Source organism: Trematomus bernacchii, unplaced genomic scaffold, assembly GCF_902827165.1.
Source record: "Trematomus bernacchii unplaced genomic scaffold, fTreBer1.1, whole genome shotgun sequence".
NCBI classification, from domain to species: Eukaryota; Metazoa; Chordata; class Actinopteri; order Perciformes; family Nototheniidae; genus Trematomus; species Trematomus bernacchii.
In genome coordinates this window covers 5,590,466-5,615,616 of record NW_022987641.1, presented here as the reverse complement: position 1 = coordinate 5,615,616, position 25,151 = coordinate 5,590,466, and the positions used below count along the sequence as shown (strand labels likewise).

At 40.7% G+C, this 25,151-nt stretch overlaps 1 protein-coding gene across 2 annotated transcripts in view; it reads left to right on the top strand.

Moving 5' to 3' along the window:
• Positions 1-25,151, top strand: part of acss3 (acyl-CoA synthetase short chain family member 3) — a 39,247-nt gene that overhangs the window by 12,697 nt on the left and 1,399 nt on the right. For both annotated transcript variants that reach the window (XM_034133514.1, XM_034133515.1), the window contains 7 exons: positions 564-715; positions 6,428-6,531; positions 21,979-22,074; positions 22,305-22,368; positions 23,590-23,671; positions 24,794-24,916; positions 25,005-25,104. In XM_034133514.1, the coding sequence (XP_033989405.1) occupies positions 564-715; positions 6,428-6,531; positions 21,979-22,074; positions 22,305-22,368; positions 23,590-23,671; positions 24,794-24,916; positions 25,005-25,104 (721 nt within the window). The remainder of the gene's footprint in view (positions 1-563; positions 716-6,427; positions 6,532-21,978; positions 22,075-22,304; positions 22,369-23,589; positions 23,672-24,793; positions 24,917-25,004; positions 25,105-25,151) is intronic.

The window sequence follows — 25,151 nt, the reverse complement described above, 5'->3', positions numbered from 1 at the left end:
CTGCCAACTTTTTGTCTTCCTCAAATCAATACACATGCACAAATATGTATTCACAGCAGAAATGACACCCAGAACTCGAGGCTGCTGTTTACCACCCTCATTAATCTGCAGTAGTCTTCTCACTGTAGGGACAGACTAGTTGAATACAAGAGACACAGTGGAAATAGCTGGTGGAGGCTTTTGCCTGGAGGCGTCTTTTGTCTTTTCCTTCTTGACAAACAATTCTCCCATAGTGCAACTCTGTTTTCTAATCCATGGATTTCTGGGCCCATCTGTCTGGATGGCAGCCTTCCAATAAGCCTCTCCAACTTAAACAGCTGCTCTGACTATGACAACTCATGGTTTGTAGTTCACAGTTGAAGTGCATTTTAAACCTCCATATCAACCTTTCTTCCTCCTCGGACCTATATCTTATTTTATTTTACTGTATTGTATTTGTATTTCACATTTACCTTACCACTCTTTGTGAATTGGATTGTGTATTGATGAGATTTGTTTACCTGCATCCTTGTTACTGTGTGTGTACTAAGCATCTGTTGTCTGACACGCTGTGCGTTTCCCAGGGTAAGCCTGTGGGGACTCCAGACCCTGGGGCCTTCTTCCGGGTTTTATCTGAACACGGAGCCTCGTCCATGTTCACAGCCCCCACTGCCATCCGAGCCATCCGCCAGCAGGACCCTGATGCTGCAATTGGGAAAAAATACCCCCTATCTAGGTACACAGCAACACTTTACTCAACAGAACATATCAAAATCAGCTATTAAATGTGCACTTAATCTAATACATTATTCACTAAGGGAATAAGTACATTTTACATTGTACCATTGAGCTACAATAAAAGGTTGATTCATGAATATAATAAACTATTCTGATGATTGATAATAATTAATCAATCTTTAAAAGCAATATTGGTTGCAGTATCTTAAAGGTGAAAACATTTTGTGATTGTAATTTGCTAAATCAAGCAAAGTAACTTGGGAAATGCTGCAGTGGGCTTTGGACATTTCTGATGATGATATAATTTCAACATTGTGTTGACTAAATGATACATTCATCTTACAGTAATAAAAACCCCAGCCATTGAACAATCCAATGTCAAAGAAGCCCACGTACAAGTCTTACAGACCATCAAAAACAAATTCAGGTAACAAGTAAAATGTCGTTTTTTTGAAAGGTCTTCATTTGAAAATCTCTTAAAATATACTTTGCATCCGTTTTTTTGTGCTAAACTTTGCAGATACTTTGCTTTCAATTTGGCTCGGGGTGACGCATAGAGTAAACATACATTTCTAGAATGTTTAGCCTTTTACACTGTGATCCATGCTTCTATCATGACAATTGACTGATCTATAGACTGAAATACAAAACTAAGTCCCTATTAGTTGCTCTAATAAAGTCAGTGTGTATTGGCTCTAACCTTCAACTGCAGATTGTGTGCTGAGCTAGAAACGTGTGATATCTCCTGGCTGAGGGTGTTGTGCACCTTCTGTCCAGCCTGTCGTTCGTCTCCGGCCATCTGTTGATGCACCTCCATTGCTCACCGTCTGTACCTTCAGTTCAACTCACTTGGGTGTTAATCAGGATGGATAGCAAACAATGGCAGGTCACTGCTGCTCACCTGTATTAAATTATACTGTGAGAACTTGTTTCCCTGGCTGCTGTCTTAATGTAAAGGTCTTCTGTAGCTTAGAGTTAAAAAACAACTGGTTGTCATGGTATTGGTTTGGCCTAGAGAGTGAAATACATGTCCAAATGATCAGTATTGTTAATTCAAGACTTGGACCTAAGGGGTTGTGGTGTCAACTCACCACTTTCATTCTGCTCTGCAGTCTGAAAATACCTTTAAGCACACAATCATAAAGCAATTCTGAGTGCAGGTGACCTCTGGCCCCGGTGAATCATTCAGTAACTCTGGCATTGTGTGCTGAATTTGAAGATATATAAATGTTCTGCTGTCCTGAATACATAGCACCTTCTAAAAGGCGGTATTTGCAGACAGATTATTTTCTGCAATATTTGTAGAGAATATTGTTCTGACCCTACAACAATCAGTCCTATGCTGTTCCTGTGTGCTCTTTCTTACTCCTAATGTGTCTTTTCCCCCTTGGAGGAGGCAGGTTGGTGAAAGATTACTGTATTTCCCTTCGGCGCTGAACAAAACATGTCACTATGACACAGAGGCAGCGACACAAAGGAAGCAACGAAACATGATTTCATTTCATGGCAGGACAGCTATGTTTTGAGACACATGAAATGTTCTTTCAATTTCAAAGCTCCAAAAATATTTCTCTGCTGCAAAGATGCAACATTTTGAATCTCTGAATGTCAGCCTTTTAATATCATGGCATTTAAGGGGTTTGTGTTGTGTAGGAGTTCATGAAAATGTAATGAAAGTTTAATTTGCTAGAGTGTTTTTGCAATATTACCAAATGAATCCACTTCTAGTCGGTGCATTTTGCCACTTCCTATAACCCATGGAAAGATATGTCGATGTCGAATGGTTCTTTTAATTAAAAGTGTGCTGATGGAAGTAGTAAAACCTTTCAGCAAACGGTATTATCAAACACATAATTTCATGCTAGAGAGGACAAACAATAATTGACTACAGATCAAATACACTGTCTGCGGTTTATTGACAATTTAAGATATCCCCTCCCTCCGGAACCCGCTCCACTGTAATGGCACTGGACTCTTATCAATGTTCTGGAGCCGTATTGCTCGTCACCCTCGACTTCAATGAGAGTCTGGCTTCAAGGCTGTCTAAAGTTGTGAAGGCAGCAGCTCTCTGCATAAATGTAGCATGACAAAAGAGGGAAACACTCTGTCAGTAGTGCTTTTAAGTCGAACAAATGCTGAGAGCCTTAGTCATAAGGGACACATGGCAAGACTCCACTCAAAAATGGTTTTTGGTGCCTACTAAAAGCTGGTGCTCTTAAAGGTGGTGATGTCTGCAACTTGATTGTCTTTTAAAGTGGCAATGTACAAGATGTTTTATTTCATTTAGCTAAGAGTCCATTAAAAAAACAGCCTAAAAAACTAAAACATAACTTACAGCTCAATAATAAAGCTTAAAGTAGCTTTCCCCATATAGCATGAATGGAACGGTGGAACAGACAAACTAACTCTTACTTTAGAGAAATATAAATTACATTTGAAGGGAAACTATACCTGCATTCTTTTTAAGCCACTGAGACTAGAATAAACTCTATATACTCCTTCCCTAAATGAACATCTCTCCTTTATTCCAACTTCACCTTTGCCACACTAAGCTCACATAATCAGCTTCAAGCATATTAGCAATTTGTAGACCTAAAACATGTGACAAAAGGTTATCACGTGGATAACCTTTGCCACTAAGAATATGTGTTTTTCTTCTTTATTAGCCTACTCCAAGGTTATATTGTAGGGATTGTGGTGGTCTTATCTTTACAAACTATCATAGAATAGTTATTAATGGTTAACATGTTGTAGCCTCTGTTATCATGAAAGAAAAATCATATTTGCTTTTAGCATCTATTCTTTTTACAGCACTGCATCAATACATCTTTAGTACATTTTCTATCATTGTACTTTACTTCACCAGTTACTTGGAGTAACTGCCTGGATAAACTTAACAGGTGGTGCATTTCTTGGTTTAAATGTGGACAAATGAAGTGTGTATTCACCCTCAAACTGTATGCATGTGAGGAAGTTTATTTTGAAACAGATGGTGCTTAAATTGGTAATTATGTCCCTACATTTAATCAGTGGACACAGTATGTTAGGCAGTGAAATCCATATCTAAGATGGGGGAAGGTATTTTTTCAACAAAATTGCAAACAACTAACAAGCTGTTGAGGCATAAAAAATATGTTTGTAGCTTTATGTGATGAAACATCAACATCATTAATGATTTGCGTATTAACCCTCTTTTTTTTTCCTTTAAAAAAAAAGACTGGAACGAAAGTTTTTCTGAAGATCTTTGTAAACACTGATGTTTACACTGGCTATTACTGACTCACACTCCATGAACTTGGTCAGCAGCCAAACGATCGCCCTCCCAACACCATCTCTGAGGTCACAGTGGCCGTTTCTCAATGTCGAGTAAACCTGCTGCAGAGCCACTATTTCAAGTATACCACGTCATCGAGTGGCGCCGAAGGACTGGTTAAATGCATGTTAAATGCCCAGCATTCGGCGCCACTCGATGACGTAGTATACTTGAAATAGTGGCTCTGCAGCAGGTATAATCGACATTGAGAAACGGCCCGAGTCTCTGTGAATCTTTCAAACTTGTACTTCCATTGAACTCTTTAGAAAACATGAAAAACATACAGAATCTGAATTGTGCTTGGATAACTAAAGCATGGCAGTGGGCTCAGCTGGAACATAGGGTCGCTGCCAGGGCAGTGCATCAATCAATCAATCATCTTTCCCATGTTCTGTAGCTCAGTTCCTGCAGGGCATTATCTGTCTGACAGCTCATTATGGTCTGTAATGGAATTCTTTCATAATAGATACAGTCTAGGCATAAACCTAAATCTCTATCCTTTAAGCTGTTTTTATGAACCTCTCAACATTAAAGTTGGTAATCAACACAAATACAAGGTCAAAGCCCCTGTGTTTCCACTGCACAGGGTCATATAAAACCCCTATGAAAGAAATAAAAGCTAACATAATTCATCGAATAAAAACAGCCATAGCTATTCATTCAGATAATGTGATGAGTGTGGGTGTCAGTTATCTCTTCTTTAAAATCTTAAATTATATGACTATACAATTAAAATGTCTGATACATCATGATACCTTCAATAAGCTCAAATATGGGTTTCTACTGTTTCTAAATTGGCACATTGTTTCATTTCATTTCATTTCAAACCTTTATTTATCCAGGTTGTATCCCATTGAGATCATTGATCTCTTTTTCAAGGGAGACCTGCGTAAGACAAAAACGTACATTTAAAGCCCATAGTTACTTGCTTTGTCCTCTTTTATCTTTATGAAATGACAATATGTTTTAACATTCAGAACCCTTTAGAACTTATCAAACAAAGTGGAGAAGATTCCCCCATTAATCATGGGAATAGTGTTATTTGCAATAAAACTGATAGAAGGCCCCCAGGCATCTTTCAACATCTGGATGGTAGGCGGAATTTATATGATTTAATTAGCTTACTAACGACATTTCTCTGATTGTTCTGCAATCACAGAGAAAACAGTCTTCATAAACAATATACAGCACAGAATATAATGCACAGAGCCAGTAGGAGGAGAACATGTATGATTCAGCTGGGAGAGAGTGACATGATGAAAATATATTTTTCCTGTTCTAGAAGTTTATAGAATGTGACTTCAATTTTGATTGGAGTTGGAAAGCCATTTTAGCCCTGCGTATAGTTGAGAGCGATGACCGGCAGTCATTTGTGTGAAAATGAAGCGTTGGTACTGGCATATGGCTCCACTGAGACAAGGTTACAGATCTCTTCAGAGCTTTGTAGGGAGCGACGAGCGGTGTTGGGAATAAGATATGAGCCGTAGGAGGAGGGTTAGCAGAGAAGAATGATATGGAATGCAGTGGAGGGTTAAGGTAGAAACTGCAGTGTGTTGGGTCACTTGTAGGGTAGGGAGAATGTTTCATGAAGCCAGGGAAAAGTACAAATCCAAACTAGGAGGAACTAGAAGGGAGCAGTGATGGAGGGATAATTGGGATAGATTTAGATGTCATTGCAAGAACTTGTGGATTCCTGCTACTCCATGATTCAGGGTCACATCAATACTGACTGAGATGTCATACAGAGGGCAACATCTTTGTAGGGAGAAAGGGCAGCTTATTCCCAACAAGATTGTTTCCTCGGAGATGAACATCCCACTTTAAATACGTTGAAATGCAGGAATGTTTCATCGGTAAAAAAAAGTTTCAATGTTGTGTTTTCTGACATTCAAAGCAAAAGTCGAATGGCCGAGCTTATGGAGGATCCGGTCACAGACAGAACGCAAACATCTTTTAGTCATGAAAGGTGGTGAGAATCATAGGAACAAGGAAGTGGTGGTTGCTGCCTTAAAGGCAAACTAGTTGTGTTAAAAAAACCATTTACATTAATAGATATTGCATAAGCTCCAAGTTGCATTCAAGAGAATCAAGTGAAGAGGTCCATTTTAGGTTACGAAACAGATCTGATCGTATGATAATGGCCAGGATTTGTTGTCAGCCCTTTAAACACAAATTCCGATTTTCAGTCAAAAAAAATAATTTGCAAAAAAGTTTATGCATCCCATTTTTGTCTGTTGAACTTTTTTACTCTAAAGTTTTCTGAATAATGACACTTGGTCTAAAACTCCCAAAACTAGCCTGCAACTGAATATCTTTTTTTCTTACCATTTCCTCTGAGAGTGTACATATGTCATGTTCCCTCAAGGTGATTGACAGATGTGCTCTGTGTCCTTGCAGGCTGCGGTCGTTATTTCTGGCTGGAGAGCGTTGTGATGTGGAGACGCTGGAATGGGCAAAGAGGAGCTTTGGGGTTCCTGTCCTGGATCACTGGTGGCAGACTGGTAGGAAGGTTTCTTTCATACTTTCAGACAATCAGAGAGACGGACCAGATGTGACCTAGTTGATGTCATGTGTTTAGAGCTGCACTATGAAAGATTTGGATATATAAAGCGCACCTGTCTTACTTTATTCAATAATCTCTCCTTCCCGTTAAATAGGAAGTACATGCCTCCAAAGTATGCAGACTGCGCTTTATAGATTTAATGTCAAAGGATTTCTGGAGGTAAAGGTTACATTTGTTCAAGCATGTATCCTTCACCATATGCTATGTGTAAAGCTGCCTTGTGCAATTAATTTAGTCAGTGTAGTACATTGAGAAGCACTTTACCCTCCAAACTTTAGGGATTACGTTCTTATGATATAGACACTGAGAAAGCATTTAAAGGACCTCAAGTACTTTCACAGCGAGAACTGTATATGATGTTTTAATTTAACTTGATCTGTTAGACTCGTCTTCCTCTTAAGCTTATCAGAGTGAGAAGACTATAAATTGTATTTATTGTAGGGCTGTCAGTCGATTAAAATATTTAATCGCGATTAATCGCATGATTGTCCATAGTTAATCGCGATTAATCGCAAATTAATCGCACATTTTTTATCTGTTCTAAATGTACCTTAGAGGGATATCTTTCAAGTTTTTAATACTCTTATCAACATATGAGTGGACAAATATGCTTTATATGTTTGTTTATTATCATTTGAACAATGACAAATATTCTCATGAATATTAAACACAACAACCTCTGAACATTACAAATATTCGCCTCAATTCAACCTGGAACCTCTCTCATACAATAATACTGTGTGTGTGTGTGTGTGTGTGTGTGTGTGTGTGTGTGTGTGTGTGTGTGTGTGTGTGTGTGTGTGTGTGTGTGTGTGTGTGTGTGTGTGTGTGTGTGTGTGTGTGTGTGTGTGTGTGTGTGTGTGTGTGTGTGTGTGTGTGTGTGTGTGTGTGTGTGTGTGTGTGTGTGTGTGTGTGTGTGTGTGTGTGTGTGTGTGTGTGTGTGTGTGTGGACACTGTGATGGATCGTTGGAGCTATGTGCAGCTCAAGGCATATATGCTCGAATGGGAGCTGCCTGGACGCTGCAATCATGTTGCGCGTACTATCCGTGCTGAGTGTGCTGACTTTTCGTACAATGTCCCACTGTCAGGCTACCTGCATAAAGTCAAGTGCTCGGCGCAGTTGTCGGCGAAATGTCATTGAAACAGCTCCTTATATCCGTTAGCGCAGCTAGCTAGCACCAGATGCTAACAACAACAACACGTAAGGTGTGCCTCGCTCGCGCGAGTCGCGCCACACATACACACTCCCTCCCGGTCCTCCCGATGGCCAGTCCGGGCCTGCCAGTGAGCGTGGAAGTGGGCACAAGCGGGCGGCAGGAGCGGGGCTGTCAGCATCAGCTTGTCGATGGTATTTTACACTCGATGCGCATCATAATTCCATTGTTGAGGTCTACTAAAATAGATTTATACAGTGCATTTTTCCAAACTCACATTGGTTTCTCATACAGCATCTCTGTAAACTACGTGTATTCACTGAATTTCACTCTCTGCCTTTAACGGCTCGTTGTAGCTCCAAAAGCTCCAGCCCCCACCCTCCCTGTGAGCACAGTGTGCTCTGATTGGTCGGGACGTTGTGAATCGCGCTGAGCTCCGTGGAGGTGTTGCTTCCTTGTTTAGGATACATAGCGAAACACAGCCAAATTCATCCTGAGCACACACAAACTCACATCCGAAGTAAAAACAATAAGTGTGGCTTGATATTGAGTAAGACAAAGGTTGATAAACGCTGTGAGAATGGGTCTGCAGAGAGAATTTTGCCGCGATCCCAACTGTCTGTTATCAGCCTGCAGCCAGGGAGGAGAAATCAGCTGAGCTGCCTGCTCCCTGCACACAGATGTGTGTGTGAGGAAGTCCGTGGATCGGTCAATTTGGACCAATCAGCGGGGGCTTAACGTAACGGCTCCGCGGACGTAATGTAACGGCTCTTCGGGATTGGTCCATTTCGTTCCGGGTACCGCTTGACATCATGCCGTACCCGGAACGAAATGGAAGACTCAAATGGGCAGTGACGTATCTCCAACGAGGCGTTTTGTGGAGGTATTTTCTGTGTTAGAGTTTTACTCGCTACAGGGTGTACTTTGAGGGTTTTGACTCTGCACACCGTTTACATGCATAAAAACCTTCATAACACACAAGGGGACGGGTAATAACCGGAAAAGCATGACATGGGAGCTTTAAACAAAACTCTGAAAAGTTCATCTTTGGTACAATAGGTCTTTCAAAATGATAGTGTAACCAATATATCAGCTGCCACATTGCACCAATGCATTTTAGATGAATGTCACGCTCACAGAGAAGTCATAATCATTATTTTAAAAGCATGTTCATGCCCATTTAATTACAGTCCAGTGGTCTTACATTACTCAAGGAAGAGTGAGTTTGCAGTTTCTTGGAAAGTTTGCAATCTTTTAACCTTACAATTCACCTTCTTCTATAACACACGGTTGTAGGTCTGGACAATAAAATATGCAATCTTCCCCTGCATTGTTCTTAGGCCTCTGTTCTTAATGATTCTTGAATAGTTAAGGCCCTGTTTTGGATGTGAGGCATGAATCCGGGCAGCATGCCATCATGCTAATGTTGTCCTCCCCTCCTCACCACCTACTGTATGTTTGATTGCCGTCCTCCCCAAGCACTATGATACTATGATAAATGTGCACGCGACAGTGAAAGAGCACAATTGTATGACTCTTTGTTTAGTAATATATCCTGCCTGCGAGACCGGAGGATCGATGCCGGACAAGACGACATCTCTGTGTTAAATATGGGATCAATACTGTTTCTGGACCGTTGGAATGCCATCGACCTTGAGTTTGTTCAGGCAGCACACTCTGATCTCAGAGCAGATTAGCCCACTTCTCTGATTGGTCTACTTCTCTGATTGGTCTGTCCGGCTTAATGCGAGTGTGAAGAGCTCAATATTGTTATATCGCAGGAATGAAATTGTATCAATTCTGCCTCTTGGGTTTAAATAACTCTACTGTTGACTTATCTATATATGCTGCATTTCAATTCAAAGCGGCATCCTCTCGAGTCACATTTCAAGGCCGAACGGATTACAGAGGGCAGACAAGGCAGAACCATTTCAGCTAAGCCTGTCCAATTCCTTAAAAAAAGTATCATCCTTTTTTTGGCCAATTATGAGCCCTTTACACACACAAACCTAAAGGTATTTACCCCTAAATGTCCTTAAATAACTCTTAAATACAATCTATATCATCAGGTACAAAGAAAACAACCTTCAAGATCTAGTCTAGACTCCAATGTTTCACCTTATTAAGTCATCTGGATGTTGAACATTACAACTCTTGCTGGCGATTCGGAGATCATGAAAGGAGTTTAGTCTTATCACAAAGATTGACCTTGTTGGCTGCAGTTTGAGGGTAACTTAAACTTGCTTTTATGAGACAGAAGACGGGCCAAATGCACCAATACTTTCCGTCTCATTTTGGGGAGCAATGATCTTGCTGGTTTACTGATGGACCACACATTCCTGAGTGGTGACCATCCAGCACTAAAATTCAGACACCGCTTTTTAAAATGTGGGTTTGTGTCTAGTATAGGCCTCATAAAGTGAAAATCAATTTGCTGAAGTGCAATAATGGCAGAGAATTCCCTCTCTGCGGTGTTTTTATGCTCAGTTTAAATATCCATACCGAGATCTTTATTAAGGCTTGTGGATGAGCATTTCCTGCTTCTGTTGGCAGTGTGGGAGTTGGAGGGATTAGAACAGGCACCGATGCACACAGACAAACACAGAATTATGACATTTGCAAGCCTTTTGGTGCTGTGTGATTTAGATGTTAACTTTGTTATGTAAAACACATTACCATACTCTCTTCCTGTATTTCCCTCTTATACCCCTTTCACACCAACGGTGTTTCAGGGCCGGTTCGGTGCTGGTGCTTGAAAAGCACCGGGTTTTCCTGTTCACACCGCAGCGGAGCAGCGTCATAGCTCCGGAATCCGGTTCGTTTCGAGCACCAAAAAGTTGTCCGTCTAGAAGCAAGAACCGCATACGTCACGCGTACGTCGGAGGGGGGCGAGATTAACCTGAGATAACAGTTAAGGCGAGTACGGCAAATAAAAGTTGTAACAAGCAGTAGTGCTGAGCAAAGTGACGAGAACGCAACCACACACTTGTTAAAAAAAACACGCTTTATAAAGTCAGGCAACACTAACCAGGCTTCGTGTGATTCTGTTTATTTGTACCTTACTTTGACCATCCGTTCGCTGTTATTGATCATTGTGGAGAGCAGGCAGACGTGTTGTTTGTTATTATAGCAGCTATCGGATGGAATCAATACATGGGCTGCACAGGTTGTCATGTCCGACTATCACAAGTAGAATCATAATGAAAAATACCCCGGTAAAAAGTGCCTGTAGAAAACTGCTTAGCAAGTAGTCAGTTTAGCTTCGGTTGCTATGCTAACATCACCCATGTTATACCAGAGAAACTTTCATAACAGCGTTGTGATGCCAAACAGCGTCAATTCAGACTGACACCAAACAGCGTCAATTCAGACTGACACACATTCACTTAAGGGGAACTGGGGATATGTATCAGCTGCTTGTGTGACAGTCAGACAGTGAATACTTTAGAGCCGTGTGAGCTAACCCGGAGCTAACGGGAGAATACACTCCCGTTGAAGAGCAGCCAGCAGCGGTCGGTAAATGCCGCTGAAACACATTAATAAACAATGAACCACGGCACTCTGGAGAAAAGTATAAGGTTGGAGAAGTCGTTATTTAATTTAATCTGGCTTCGTATGATTAAAAGCAACACGATCGTCGACCCGACGCAGTCCCCGGCCCGTTGTTGTTGTGAGGTGAGCTCCGGCGTTGGGGAGAAACTCAGCGACGTCATGACGCAGCAGCGGCAGCACCAGTCGGGCTCTGAGCGGTGTGAAAAGAGCCGGCGCTAAACCGAAGAACCGGTTCTGAACCAGAAAAGCTCTAGCACGGAGCTTGAACCGGAGTTGCGTTGGTGTGAAAGGGGCATTAGACCTTTACTAGACTTTCACAGGGATGTTTTGAACAGAGCTTTTGATTTCCTTCTTTTTCTCTGAACCTCACTCCTTTTGAGATAACCTTTCATTTTGTTTTAACAAATGGATGTTTGTTCCGCAGACAAGTTTGAATCTCACTTCGTTTTTCTCTGCCTCACACCACCCAAACACCTGTCACACATTGTGGGTATCCCAGTCAGGTGATTTATTGAGTTTGGAGAAAACCTCTGGCTCCCTCTTGGTTTCTGTCTGGATGTGTACATCCCGTTGGATTCTTCACCCCTTTCTAAACTCAATAACCGTCAGCTAGTGGCCAGCGCTGCAATCCAAATGTTCACGGCTGAGTGGGTCGTCTCTTTTGCTTTCTCTTTGTGTCTGAGGCAGTTTGACTTCAAACGCGCTGGTGAAAGAGACTCCACCATGGCATACATATACATTAAACATTATAATTCTGTCATTTCTTTATGTAACTGCAGGAACAGAGCCACTTTTCAAAGTGTGTTTGCTCTCTGAGCTCATCTGGGTTCACCATCAAGAATGTTTCCACTTCCACTTTGTTGCAGCAGTCACAGTTGGTTGGTTGTTATTTTATCTTTCAACAACAATTTCCTTGAAGTGACTTCAGACGTAGAGAAGTATTCCCAGAGCCCGATTATAAATAGTTTATGTTTACCCAGAACTTGTTGTACAAATATGGAACATACTGTTCATTGATAAAGTATTTTAACACAGCAAATGCAATTGCTTTTTATCAGGACAAATCCATTATTGTTTCTTCAGGAGAATTGTTTTTAATAAATACATGAATTACATTTTTGTAAGCCCATCTGCCGTTTCAAAGCAGTACATCTAGACTGGTGTGTTTACAATTTCCCTCTGCCTGTACTGAGTTCATGAGTCACCCTGTTGGGGGTGTCACGATGCACTGTCCGACCCTCTCGTTGCAGACGGGGCATCAATCAAGCAACTTTTAACAATGTCTGTCCTTTGACAACTCTCTTCATCTTCCCCACCAGCAGAAGAGAAGCATCGTCTTCAATGGCAAGCAGTTTAACTTTCAAGGCTCATTTACTCCTCCTTGAGAAACTCATTATACTCAAAACACCTGAAACGCAAAGATTGTTTCCGTCTTCTGGGTTCCAGCTCAGACTCATGCATTTCTCAAACTTGTGATAGTCTCTTAATTTCTTCTTTCACAAATCTCTTCTATAAATATTAATAGTTCTGTCCTTGCATTTGTACCTCACCTGCAAAATGGAGTTGACCAAAATAAATCACCGGAGCAGTTGCTCATATATCTTTCCTGCTGCATGCTTGTAATCCTTGAATGTAAAATGCTGCAGTCCTATTCGATCATGAGAGAAGAGGCACTGTGAGCGATGATAGGAAGAGTTTGTGAAGAAATCCAACATTTTAGAAGAATAATATGAGTTCCTCTAGGGTTCAGGTAGCAGCTTTGAAACATACCTGGATTCATTGATATCTCAGTAAATCCCTGACTATAAACATCTGTAGACTGGATATTGGTGTCTGTGTTATGTCTGGAAAACAAGCAATTCATTTCACTTTAGTTGGAAGGTTCCAGAATAAAAAAATATATTTGTAATGGGATTTTTGCATGTACAGCACTTTGGCTCGACCAAAAATCGTTTTAAAATGTGCTATATAAATAAAACCTGATTTGATTTTGATTAAAACCCTATTGAACCACTTCTCCACACGCCTGTCTCTCTGAAAAATCTTTGAAGTGTATTCATAGGCTCCTCATTGTAACGCTGCTGTATCATCACTATACATTTGTATTTATCAAACAGAGTGTGTGTTTTCCAGCTCCTGTTAAAAGATGCATAATCTAATTCATTATCTTTGACATCATTCCCCCTCACTGGAAACAGTTCATCAGCTATGCCAGGCGCATACTGCTGAAAAGATTAAAAATAGGGTTGGTTTCACATAATTTTCGCATCCATCCCCTGGAGACTCTCCTTACCTTGCAGCCAACTGTGTATCAACAGTCGCATCACACAAAGAGCCAGAGGCACTCGCTCACTCCAGAGCTCTCCTTAGATCTGCACGGGGCTCCGGTGGGAAGAAAAAAAAGACAGTCAGCTGACACATGGCGGTTTGCTGTGATGTTGTCCGAACAACAGGCAGCATGACCAACAGCAGAGGGGAGGTCATTGGTGGAAAGGTGTCTTGGGTCCCTTAGATTGAAAACATTAGAGTCCTAACAATGAGGAATGAGTTAGCATTATAGCACTTTAGGACTCCCTTGTACTGAAGTCAATTTTGGGAGAGTTGATTCCAAGTTAAAAACAGGCAGTTGCTAACAAGTGACCATATGGGATTAATAAACGCCATCACGCCGAACCTGAGTCCGCCTATGAAGTCATGCCTACGTTTGCCTATGTTTACTTCATAAAATTGCATTTACGCTTCACGATTATAAAAGTGGTGTTAATATGTGGACACTAGCTGAAGGTACCATGAATGTGTGTTTGCCACAGATCTTTTTTTCTGCCATGATTTAAATCCAATGGAAAAATCCCATTAGCTTTTGGTCAATGGAGCCCTTTATGATGCTTACTTTCAGGCTTGCCTGCTAAGACTATTAATGACTGCACCACTGTTTATTATAAGCATTAAGCAGGCTTGGATTTCACTTTCTGCAGAGCCCATAGAATATTTTGTTCCACCAACTGGTATTCAATTGGTGAAACAATACATTTCCTGTTAGCAATTGCATGCAACGCCAATTTTACACATTCTATGCGGGAAATGTTTAATTGTCCGAACAAGCTCACCGATAATTTGTGTAATTTGACTAATTTAGCTCGTTGGTTAGTATTTCACTCTGTAACGCTTGGCTGGTGCAGGCGAGATTCTTTTTCTGATACGGAGTGGAATTGATTGGTGTGCTCGTTATTCCCATGTGCAGCAGACTCAATCATTTCTCAGCCTTCCCCTGTCACCTGATATGCCGATTCATCCTGTCCCATTAGCCAATATACTGCTTTCTCCTCAATCTCTCCCTTTTAGCTTCATCATCTCTCTGTTTTTATATGCTTCTTTGAAAGACTTGCACACATAAATTAACATCTGCTTACCCCCTCCCACCCAAGTCTGACATGCATGCACAGTCTGTCACCCTGAAGTCACCTGGAACCAAGCCAACTCCCCATCCCTTATGTGCATATGAGAAAATGTCTGCCATTTTGAAGCCTGATAATAATCTGTGGGCTATTTTAAGAGCCAAATGCCATTGGCAGGGGGGTGATGATGAAGGTTGCTGATGTCACTGGTGTTGCTTGGCAACAAATGTGTGTTTCCAGTTGGCAGGGTTTGGCTCCCTCACCAGTGATTGGTGGCGGATGGACCTAAAGTAGTCTTCTAGGTTCTCTCTGTTTTTGTTTGTGTCTCTGACTCTCTAGGACTGACAGCAGATGTAAACAGAAAGGGATTACCATAAAAAGCGAACGTGACCTGCTTTAAAGCACCTGTCTTGTCAAATAAATTGTAGAATTGACAATCCTCCCCTGGCCTTTGTCAAAAACGGCGCTGGTGCAGAATTGTTGACCTCACATCATCCTACTCCTGGAAAAGTCTGAGCTCAGAGAGTCTTGAATGCAGTTTTATAGCCTGTCACACACAAATAGAGTCTTTTAAGGGCCTATCATGCACTTAATCTGAAGCAGCGGTTAATGATCTTAACCTGAAACCAACAAGCTCAACAGGACTTTCACCCCTGCAAAGATGATTTAAATCTGAATTTTCTCTTCAATTAGCTTCTCAGTTGTCAGCTTATCAACACATAGTTGTAACGAGGGTTAAGCTTTCCATTGAAAATACCAACATATTTTGCATTGAGAAGTTAAAAAAAAAGTATTCTATACCTGCAAACAAGCTGAGTTTGCTGAGGAGCAGAATTTTACATGAAAATAGCTGTTCACCTCAAAAGTTAACCCAACTTAAGCTTAAGCTGTGATGCTGCCAGATCTCGGGCTAACCGCAGTGTTTTCAGTCTTATCAGCAGGTGGTTTTTTGCAGTTGTAGCCTAACACGTAAACTATACACGCTGTACGACTACATTACTGCTGACTTCGTATTCACTGCACGCACGCACGCACGCACGCACGCACGCACGCACGCACGCACGCACGCACGCACACACAGTGTATTTGCAACTAAAATACCATTTAAGGGGAAACATGTGGACACCCTTTCATTTCAAATAGGCATTTCATCATACTGCATAATTGCTGTCTTACCTATATGAAACAAAAAAAGAAGAAGAATGCTTCACGTTATTTGTATGATCTCCCATTTCAGTTATCCTTTTACAAAACGAATGAGAATAGATGTATTTGTAGTAGAATTGTTCCTGAGTCATGTCATTCTCAATCTCTGTTGCCCACCTCTGGGAGATGCATTGGAGCTTTGTCTTTGTGTCTCATATTCTTCAACACGGAGCAGCAGAAAGCTGCAGTGAGACAGAAGCCCAGATGTCACAGCTCCTGTAATTACATTTTGGAGAGCTGAGGTGCCACGTTTACGTTCCCTCGTTGTTTGCTGGGGGGCCGCTGTCTTCGCGCCCTAACCTGGGAGTTCGTCTTGCATTCACTTCAAGCCATTATATTATTTGTCTGCTGAGGCTTCTAAGGCACAAGCCGGGGTCTTTCATTAGCAAGTTAAGTAGTGAATTTGTATGCAAAAACTTAGCTCTGAGCCAATGAGGCGAGCTGTCTGAAGAGTGATAAGGGAGGCAATGTCTTTAGCTGATGGAATGAAAGTCCCTTGAAGAGTCTGAGGTGATAATCCAAGAGCATGTGTGTGCGTGTTTGTGCACATGATATACATGATTACTCATCTTGTTCTATTGTCTTTAACCTTTAACCATTAACCTGCTGCAATCTACACACTCATTTTTACTTCCCCTGTTCTCTCTTACCTTTTATCACTTGATATATTTTCTTCATTTTAACAATCACCCCAATTGGGAAAGTTTCGCTATCCTTTGCTTTCTTCTTGTTTTTGGCTTCTTAGCTGACTGCCAGTGATGGTCTTAGTCTGAGCTGTTTGAGATGTATTGTTTAACACAGAGTGCTAGCAGAACTAATCCCACAGGTTGGTAGTGAGATCTCACTCTTGGCCTCAAAAAAGAAATGGCATTGAAATGAAACACCAACATGTTCAATAAGCCTTTAATGTGGACACGTTTTATGTTGCAGTTTACTATGCATACAATGCATACAAGTATATGTTGCCCCTTTCAGTACCATTTCTTACGAGATTAATTGATTTTTGTTCTGTCCTGAAGCGAGCAGAATTGAAACGTGTTATAAAAAAACAATGTAAAAAAAGAAAAAATCAATATCTCTCCGTTTGTTCTCATCCTCTCATCCTCCTACGCCACAACTTCTTTTAAAATGACCTTGGGTCAGCCATCTACTCCCAAGTTACCCCAGCAACCACATATCACCAGGACAACCACAAGCACTGCTGTGCATAGGTATGATGTGCAGCACCCCGTGGCTATTTCTATCAAGGTCTTTGTTTACATTAAGTGACATGTGCAGTGTGTGTGTAATGTCTGCTATAGTAGGAGCTTCTCATTATTCTAGCAACAGAGAAACAAACAAAAAACAACAGAGATCCTGCTTTTCATTTTACTGAAATTGTGCCATTTTCCAAGGTTAACAATAAAAACAAATGCAATTCAAACCCTTGCGATCAGCTTTGCAAAAAATAAAACCGATGTTAACTCACCTTTTAGCTCTGTTATGTTCCCCATTAACTTCTGAGGGCAATATCTGGCTCTTTAGCAGAGTTAATGCAAAACATGTGAGTCAAAGATAACTGAACTGCATTATCATCTAAATAGGATTTATTGTCCTTATTGTTTTATGTTTTATGACATGATACTGTGTTTTTGCTGCATTGATATATGTGTATAGATTAATAGCATACCGAGCTGTAGCAATGCCACTTTCCAGATTCGGAACAATTGAAAGGAAATAAACACTGGTGCTAGTTTATAGAAAGTCTGTAAAAGGAGTATCACATTCATAACTCAGATACAATCTTTATTATTTTAACTTTAGCTAATGTTACCTATAAATAGCTTGTATAGGTGTTTCTCTCTTCTCTCCTTGGCGACTTGAGACCCTGTTAGGGACTTCATTTCTTTCAAATAACTTGCCACAAGGGGAGCAATATATTCAAATAAATGATATTGTAATTTATTCACATTCTCCTCAGAGAAATCGCACAGACCAGCTCTTCTCCCAAACCCTGCAGGGTCTCTCCCTCTTGATGCGGCAGGAGTGGGAGATGATACAATATAATAACCACATCTGTATACCTTAGAGTCCCTCCTGCACTGTATGGAATTACAGCTACACACTGTATAATGGACATTTCCCTTATAAAAAAGACATGTTTGTATGCGATCCATTATTGTTCTTAGACACATACTGTAGAAGCAGCGGGTGAGTCTTTTAGAAAAATAGGAATCGGATCTTGCCAAGTAAATATCAATGATTCCCTTTTTCCCTTTGAATGTGTCTCTGTGCAGGCCCTGCAGACAGCGTGCGAGGCGAAGTCAGTTATTTCATCTGCTTCTCACCAAGACGTGAAGTGCTTGAGGAGTTGCAGAGAATAGAGTGCAGGATCAGAGAGCCATCTTTGTTTTTTTTCCTGAACAGCAGTTTCCCCCCCCCCAAGCTACTAGTAATGAGGACGGCTGTTCGATAGCACCTTCCCTGCTGAAGAGGCGCCACTGTGTTTCCCATCCCACTCTTCCTACGTCTTTTACAACAACCCTCCCCCTCCCGCAATCCATTCATCACACTCAAAATGCCTCTCTCTGGCCGAGCTCATCTCCAACACCTCAGAGGAAGATTGATTTGTTTGTGTAGAGAGGCAAAGACGGAGCAAGAAGGAGCAAGAAGGAGCAAGAGAAAAGAACAAGACAGAGGTGGGAATTGAGGAATATGGGAGTATAGAAAGACTGGTACAAAAGTGTTTTCTGTATGTGTGTGCCAAAGACTCACCCCACCAGTCAATCAGTGAGCGACTCCATACGACGTTTCACTCCTTCTCACGCCCCTGTAGCTTTCACTCACCTGTCTCTGCCTGTGCTGTCTTACCTTTTCCTCCCAGTATATTTAATCTCCTCTGCACAATGTAAGCAGAATGGAAAATATTTGACTGTTTTACCTGGAAGACGTGAACATTTTGACATTTTTAAATAGTCCGTTTTGGAAAGAGAACCCCCGTTAGTTGAGATTTTCTGTTGAGTACTGGATGGATCACGGTGCAGAGAATGTGCAACGTAGGTAAATGTTTAATAATCTCTCTGAACTAGGGATGTAGGAATGTAAATGGACAAAAAATGCTGTGTTATGATCTATTATGCTTTCATTTTGTGGTCTGAGGAAGGAAACTCAGGAGTTATTGGCAAACGTCTGAGTCAGCCTTTAGAAACTGAGTTCTGCTCTTGTCAGCTTACCATCTTTCATTGAAATGGTAGGAGAAAAGGTTTTATGAAGTGAACTCATTCTCATTGAGAACAATTAGCTTTATAATGGTTTAATTCATGCCTGAAAGCTGCACAGCTATTTCCCTTTACTGTACAGTCTGCCTTGTAAAATGTCTAGATCTAATTATATTGACTTTTTTATATATTGAATTTTGGTTCCAGGCTCAGAACCACAGCCAGAGAGCCCTGCCTCCAGATGTAAACGGTCAGGTCTAAACACTCCACTCTTGCTAAACACGGTTCACTGGTTTTGTCGAGCCCTTAACGACCAGCAATTCAGCAGAGCTTCTAAAGCACATTTATGGTGTCCTCCAGGGTCAGACGAATATATTGGTTTGACAATATTGGCTTGTTGAGGAAACAAATGATGCCATCTAGGTCTATTATGATGCAGTTTGATTGGCTACTAATTACTCACTTTTGTACAAATTACTTTCTAAATGCCACCACTTTTCTTTTTTGTTTCAACACTGAACTGGAAATCCCACACCTTGAATTGATCGTATCTCACCTTAGCCCTAGTTGCTTTCAGATGATCTGATAGCCATAAATGATGCAGCGCAAAGAGCTGTATGATCCTGAGGGGAAAGCAAAGAACATCATTGGTCAACAGGGGAGTCTGTTATTACTCTATTATGACTCCACTCTCGGACCAGGTGGGCGGGACATAATGCCCTTTCATTTATTTAATTATCATTGGTGCTGAACGCCGTCTGTGCTGACAGTGATGGGCTTTGAACCCGGCAGGGAGTGGCTAACTGGCCTCTGATGAATGAGGCGTATTGTGGTTGCCAGTTCAGAGGCCACTGTGGTTGGGCAATGTGTTAAACTCTAACTCTCCGCCTTCTCTTCATTTGATAACATAATCCCCTCCTTAAGCAACACCAACCTCCTGCCCCTGAACTAGTGTCTTTGAAGCCTGCTGTGCTGAAGATGGAAGTTAAAGCACTTGTTTCATTAGTAGTATAGGCAGTATTTTTGAATTGATAGAACTGGTACTTTAACAAGATGCTGGAGATGATTTTGTCTAAGTACAAGTTGACCTGATGTCTTATAGATCCTAACAATCTTACCTTAGAGCTACTTCATAATCTGAACATCCTGATCTTTCTTTCCCCCAGAAAGCTTCCTGTCCAATATATCCTTAAATCTGACAATCTCTGTATGTTGCAACTTAAAGTTATCCAGATGTCGTTTTTAACCAGTAGTACAAATATTTTGTTGTGGTGCATTTGCATAAGTAGGGCATGCAGGTGAGGCGATAGACAGTCCTGCCAATGTGTTGCACTATTCCATTGATTGATAGGTACAAAAACGAGATGGATGTAATAAATGCACTTCAGTATAGTTGTATGATGATAGGAAATGCATGTTGGTTTTACCTCAAGGATACAGACATTTAGTTGAGCAACACTGAATGTAAATAGAAACTTTGTTTTCCAAGAAACTGCACAGAGACCCTTTAACTCTAGAGATAAAATGTTGTCTTGTTTTCGAAGTAATTACACAGTCTAGTTTCATACTGCAGCTGGGTCTTTCTGTTTGGAGCTGACAGGTGTGTAACCCTGCAGAAGTCCTCTGTTGCTTTATCTCTCCCTCATGGTTTAATAAGGAGTCTCAAATATTTGTTTTCACATCGCCATTGTATCAACCAAGCTAGCTTGAATGTTTTGCCATTGGCCTTTGCCCTCTCCGACAGCAAGTCACTTCTGCTGTCAGTAACTGACTGTATACTTTAGAACAATACGTGATTGAAAATGTATATCCCCCTCCTTCCCCTCTGTGCAGTAGCTGATCTGATGCAGGTATGGAGCACGGTGCTGCATTAATTTGCATATTAACAGGATAAAATGCCAAGACACCCGTTCCCACAATAACTCAAGAGCTATACATGACAGAAACATCATATAGAGAGGATGATCTGATTACCTTCTGGATCAGCTTGTGCATACATTTGCATTTTAATGAAGATAGAAATGGCAGCACATGAGGTAATTTAGCTGCAGTTTGTTTGTTAACTGTGTTAGTGTCAAAAAGCCATACAGCTGGTTTGTGAAATGTCACATGTCTGATTCAATGTTTTAATTAAGCAACTAATGAAGCTCCCAGTCCTGTCTTAAGCATGAATATTTCCCTTTGTGCCTTTAGAGATTGGAACCACATAAGTAAACAGTCAGATGTACAATAGCATGCAAATGTATTGGAGAGATATTATGGAAATCATTCTGTTGAAGGTTATTTTCTGATGTCTGTCACCTGTTGTGAGAAACTGAGAACAACTCTTAACTGAACAGAAGGAAAACATGACAAACAGATGGAAGCATTCAGCTGAATCTCTGTTTTTGTATTTATTACATTGAGAAACCGACAGTTGATTTTGTCAGACAGTGTTTTCAAATGTCATTTCGTCATAGAAGGCAGATGCTGATGTCGGGCTGGTCTGCTGCTGTGAGATTTCTGATATAATCTTGCTTACAGAGCTGGATCGATTGGGTTAATCATGCTCTGGGTGGGCCAGCAGCTCTGACAGAAGCCTCTGCTGTATGTGGAGCACAGTTGGGTGGTGTAGTAGAGGAGGGCCCATAGGAGCTGTCATAGTTCTGCATAATGTAGGTTAAAGCTGCTGTCAGAAGCAATGCAGGCCACGACCACACGCACTCTTTTGATCAGGAAGGTTTAACATTTGCATAGAAAGCAGAAAATCCTGAAACTAAGTTGTGTCAAACTTTGCTTTACACCACAGACCCAGATTTGTTTGTGCTTTGAGTAAAACTGTATGCGTCCCCCACAAAGATACGAGTCTTCATCCATGACTTTTTCCCATTTCTCTCATCAGAAACTGGCTCTGCGATCACCTCCTCATGCATCGGTCTGGGAAACTCTCTCACGCCACCTGCAGGTCAGGCTGGAAAACCAGTTCCAGGTTACAATGGTAAGAGTCAGAATCCACATCTCATCTACATTCTACATTTAACATACTAGTCATGATTTTAAAGTCAGCTTTGCTTCCCCTTAATAACAAGTAACGGATAAACGAAACTGAAATGGATACAATTAGAAAAACCGCTTGTCATTCTCTGCAGATCATTTCATATTTCTGCCTCCCCAGTGGGTGATACACCTCCTCTGAATATGAATTGCATGCCTTTTCATTTCCACTAGTCACAGTGATCGATGATGACATGCAGGAGGTGAAGCCAAGAACCCTGGGAAATATTGTGGTGGGGTAAGCCGAGTGAATTTGCTCAGCAGCTTAGTCACTGCTTTACCTTTCACACGCAAACACTTTTGAAATGTGACATCAAAGCATTTTGCATGCCCTTATCAAATGTAAACTCCAATCTTTTACTCATTAATCTAAATAATTCACTGTCAGGCAGCTTGTATCTGACTCCAAATAAACTGTTGCCAGGCTAAAGAATGAAAGGTGTTTGTCTGTTTATGTAAAAGAGCTGCCTGTGCAAAGTAGACCTGATCAAAAGCTCTAGCTGCAGGCCCTTAGCCCTTTGTGCTGCCTTATCTTCAGCCTGCTCCCTATCTGTTATCACTCTCCAGCTCCATTTCCCTGTTATTGGTAACCGCTGGTATCGACTCACTGCCAACACAGGGGATTTCCAAGCAGTTCACATGTGCAATGCACACAGAGATAAGCACAGGTAGAGCTGGAAACAGTAACTGCTGTGTTACTGTATGGCTTCATCAAATCATATTCAATATTTACACAGAGTGAGGTTGTTGCAATGTGCCTTCGAAGCTTGAGTGTCAAGTAAAAATGTATTTTAATTAGTTCTGTAATTATATAATGTTGCTTTGTTTAGCTTGTGTGCGTAGGAAGCACTCGGCAGTGACTCATCAAATGAAAAGCAGGCAGCAAAACTCCGACATTAGTTTATAAGTTTATGATGCTAAATATTCTTTTTTCTTCTGGTTCATACTGCCTTCTTAAACATACTGTAGGATAGGGTCGCTTTTTTATAATCCTCTTTAAGCAGCAAATGGACACAGGAAATAAGATCTTCGCTGTGATTTAATATTCTCCGTGCAGAGGCATGTAAGAGTTCCAACATGGGAAATGGGGTCATCTAGGTCAAGAAGGGGGATTTTTGCTAGTCTCTCAATAAACAAAGACTGAGTAATTATTGGTATTCTATTATTCTATTAATTCACCATGAGTGTGTGTTTGTGCGCCATGTATAAGTGTGTGTCAGGCAAGGGGAAGCCTAGTATAGACTATCTGTATCCCTGGACAATTATCTATTATTTTATTGGGTACAATCTAAGCTCTTTATGCAAACATTCAAGTAGATAGTCATTGTAATAAAGTAAGTGATGCTTAGTGTCAAGCTACAAGTAATTTATAAGTCTTGCATGCCTACCTTTGTTATTGTGTGAATGTCATGGCACAAGCAATACATTCAAAAGGAATTGAAACCCCTTTTTCCTCCAGACTACCTTTACCACCCGGTGCAGCATTGTCCCTGTGGCAGAACCATGATCTGTTCAAGGAGCTCTACTTCACTAAGTTCCCGGTAAGACAAGAATTACATTCCTTAAATAGTGATGTTTATTGTTCATTGGATAATGTGCGTCTCATTTGATTTAGAACAATGGTGTTTGAAGTTCTGTTCAATTCCTTTAGCTACAACACTGACATACTAATGCAGTAGAGTGGGTTGAGGTCAGTTGTGGAAGAAGGGGGCCCTCTAGTGGTCAAATGTTTTATAAAAGGGTCGTGTGAGTTTTTTCCCCATAGAAAGACCTCATAAATTCAAATTGATTAAGATTTGTTGTGGGTTGGTGAAATTGTATCTAATGACCTGCTCCAAAACCGACGTAATCCTGAAGAGAAATGTCAACATTCCTTTTTTTTTATGTTTTTGTTTGTGTACCTGGATGATATTAATACGCTATAACAATTGAATGTGTTTTAATGTTATGAGGTTTTCAAGAAGAAAAAAAATCATACGCATCGTTTTTCCTGATATTTCCTACAAATATATACTTTGTTGATTTTCTGAAATGTTAAATACTATTTTATTTTTCTGATATTTTCAACATATTCCATTTATAATGTATTTTTTCGATATTTCCGAAATTAGACATACTATATTATGTCTTTTTTTCTGACCGAACAGTTTTTCAAATTCTTCGATATACATTACTCTGTTGTTTTTTCTGATATTTTCGACATACTATACTTTGACTTTCTTTTGCATATTTTCGACATAGTATTTTATGTCATTTTTATCTACATACTATACTACGCCTCATTTCGACATACAATGAATTATTTTGAATTACAATGAATCACCTAACAAACAGTAATGTTGATGTACTATTCTTTGTCGGTTTTTTCCTAATTTTCTATTACACTATGCCATGTATATTTTTCCTGATATTTTTCACTAAGCTGATTTTTATTGTCATACCAAACTATGAAAGGAAAAAAATCGACATTGTGGGCTTTCCAATATTTTAGACCTACTATTCTATCTTGATTTTACTCATATTGTTGACAAACTATACTATTTCATTTGTTTCTGATATTTGTACCATACTGAACATTTTCTGACCCTACTATGCATGTCATTTCTCACTGTTTTCACCTTTCCATCTTACATTTATCTTATTCATATCTGTCCCACCATCAGGGTTACTATGACACCATGGATGCAGGCTATGTAGATGAGGAGGGTTTCCTTTACATCATGTCCCGGTCTGATGATGTCATCAACGTAGCTGGCCACAGGCTGTCAGCTGGAGCATTGGAGGAGGTAGGAGAAAGCTTACTGAGGAGGCAACACAAATATTTTCCAAACTCTTCTATTGTAGTATTTTAATATATATGTGTATGTCTTTCAGTCAGTGCTGCAGCACCCTGCGGTGGGGGACTGCGCTGTGGTGGGTCTGGAGGACCCTCTGAAGGGTGTCGTTCCACTGGCCCTGTGTGTACTCAAGAACGGTGAGGCATGACAGATGTAACGTTTAGAAATACATCAAGTAGTATCT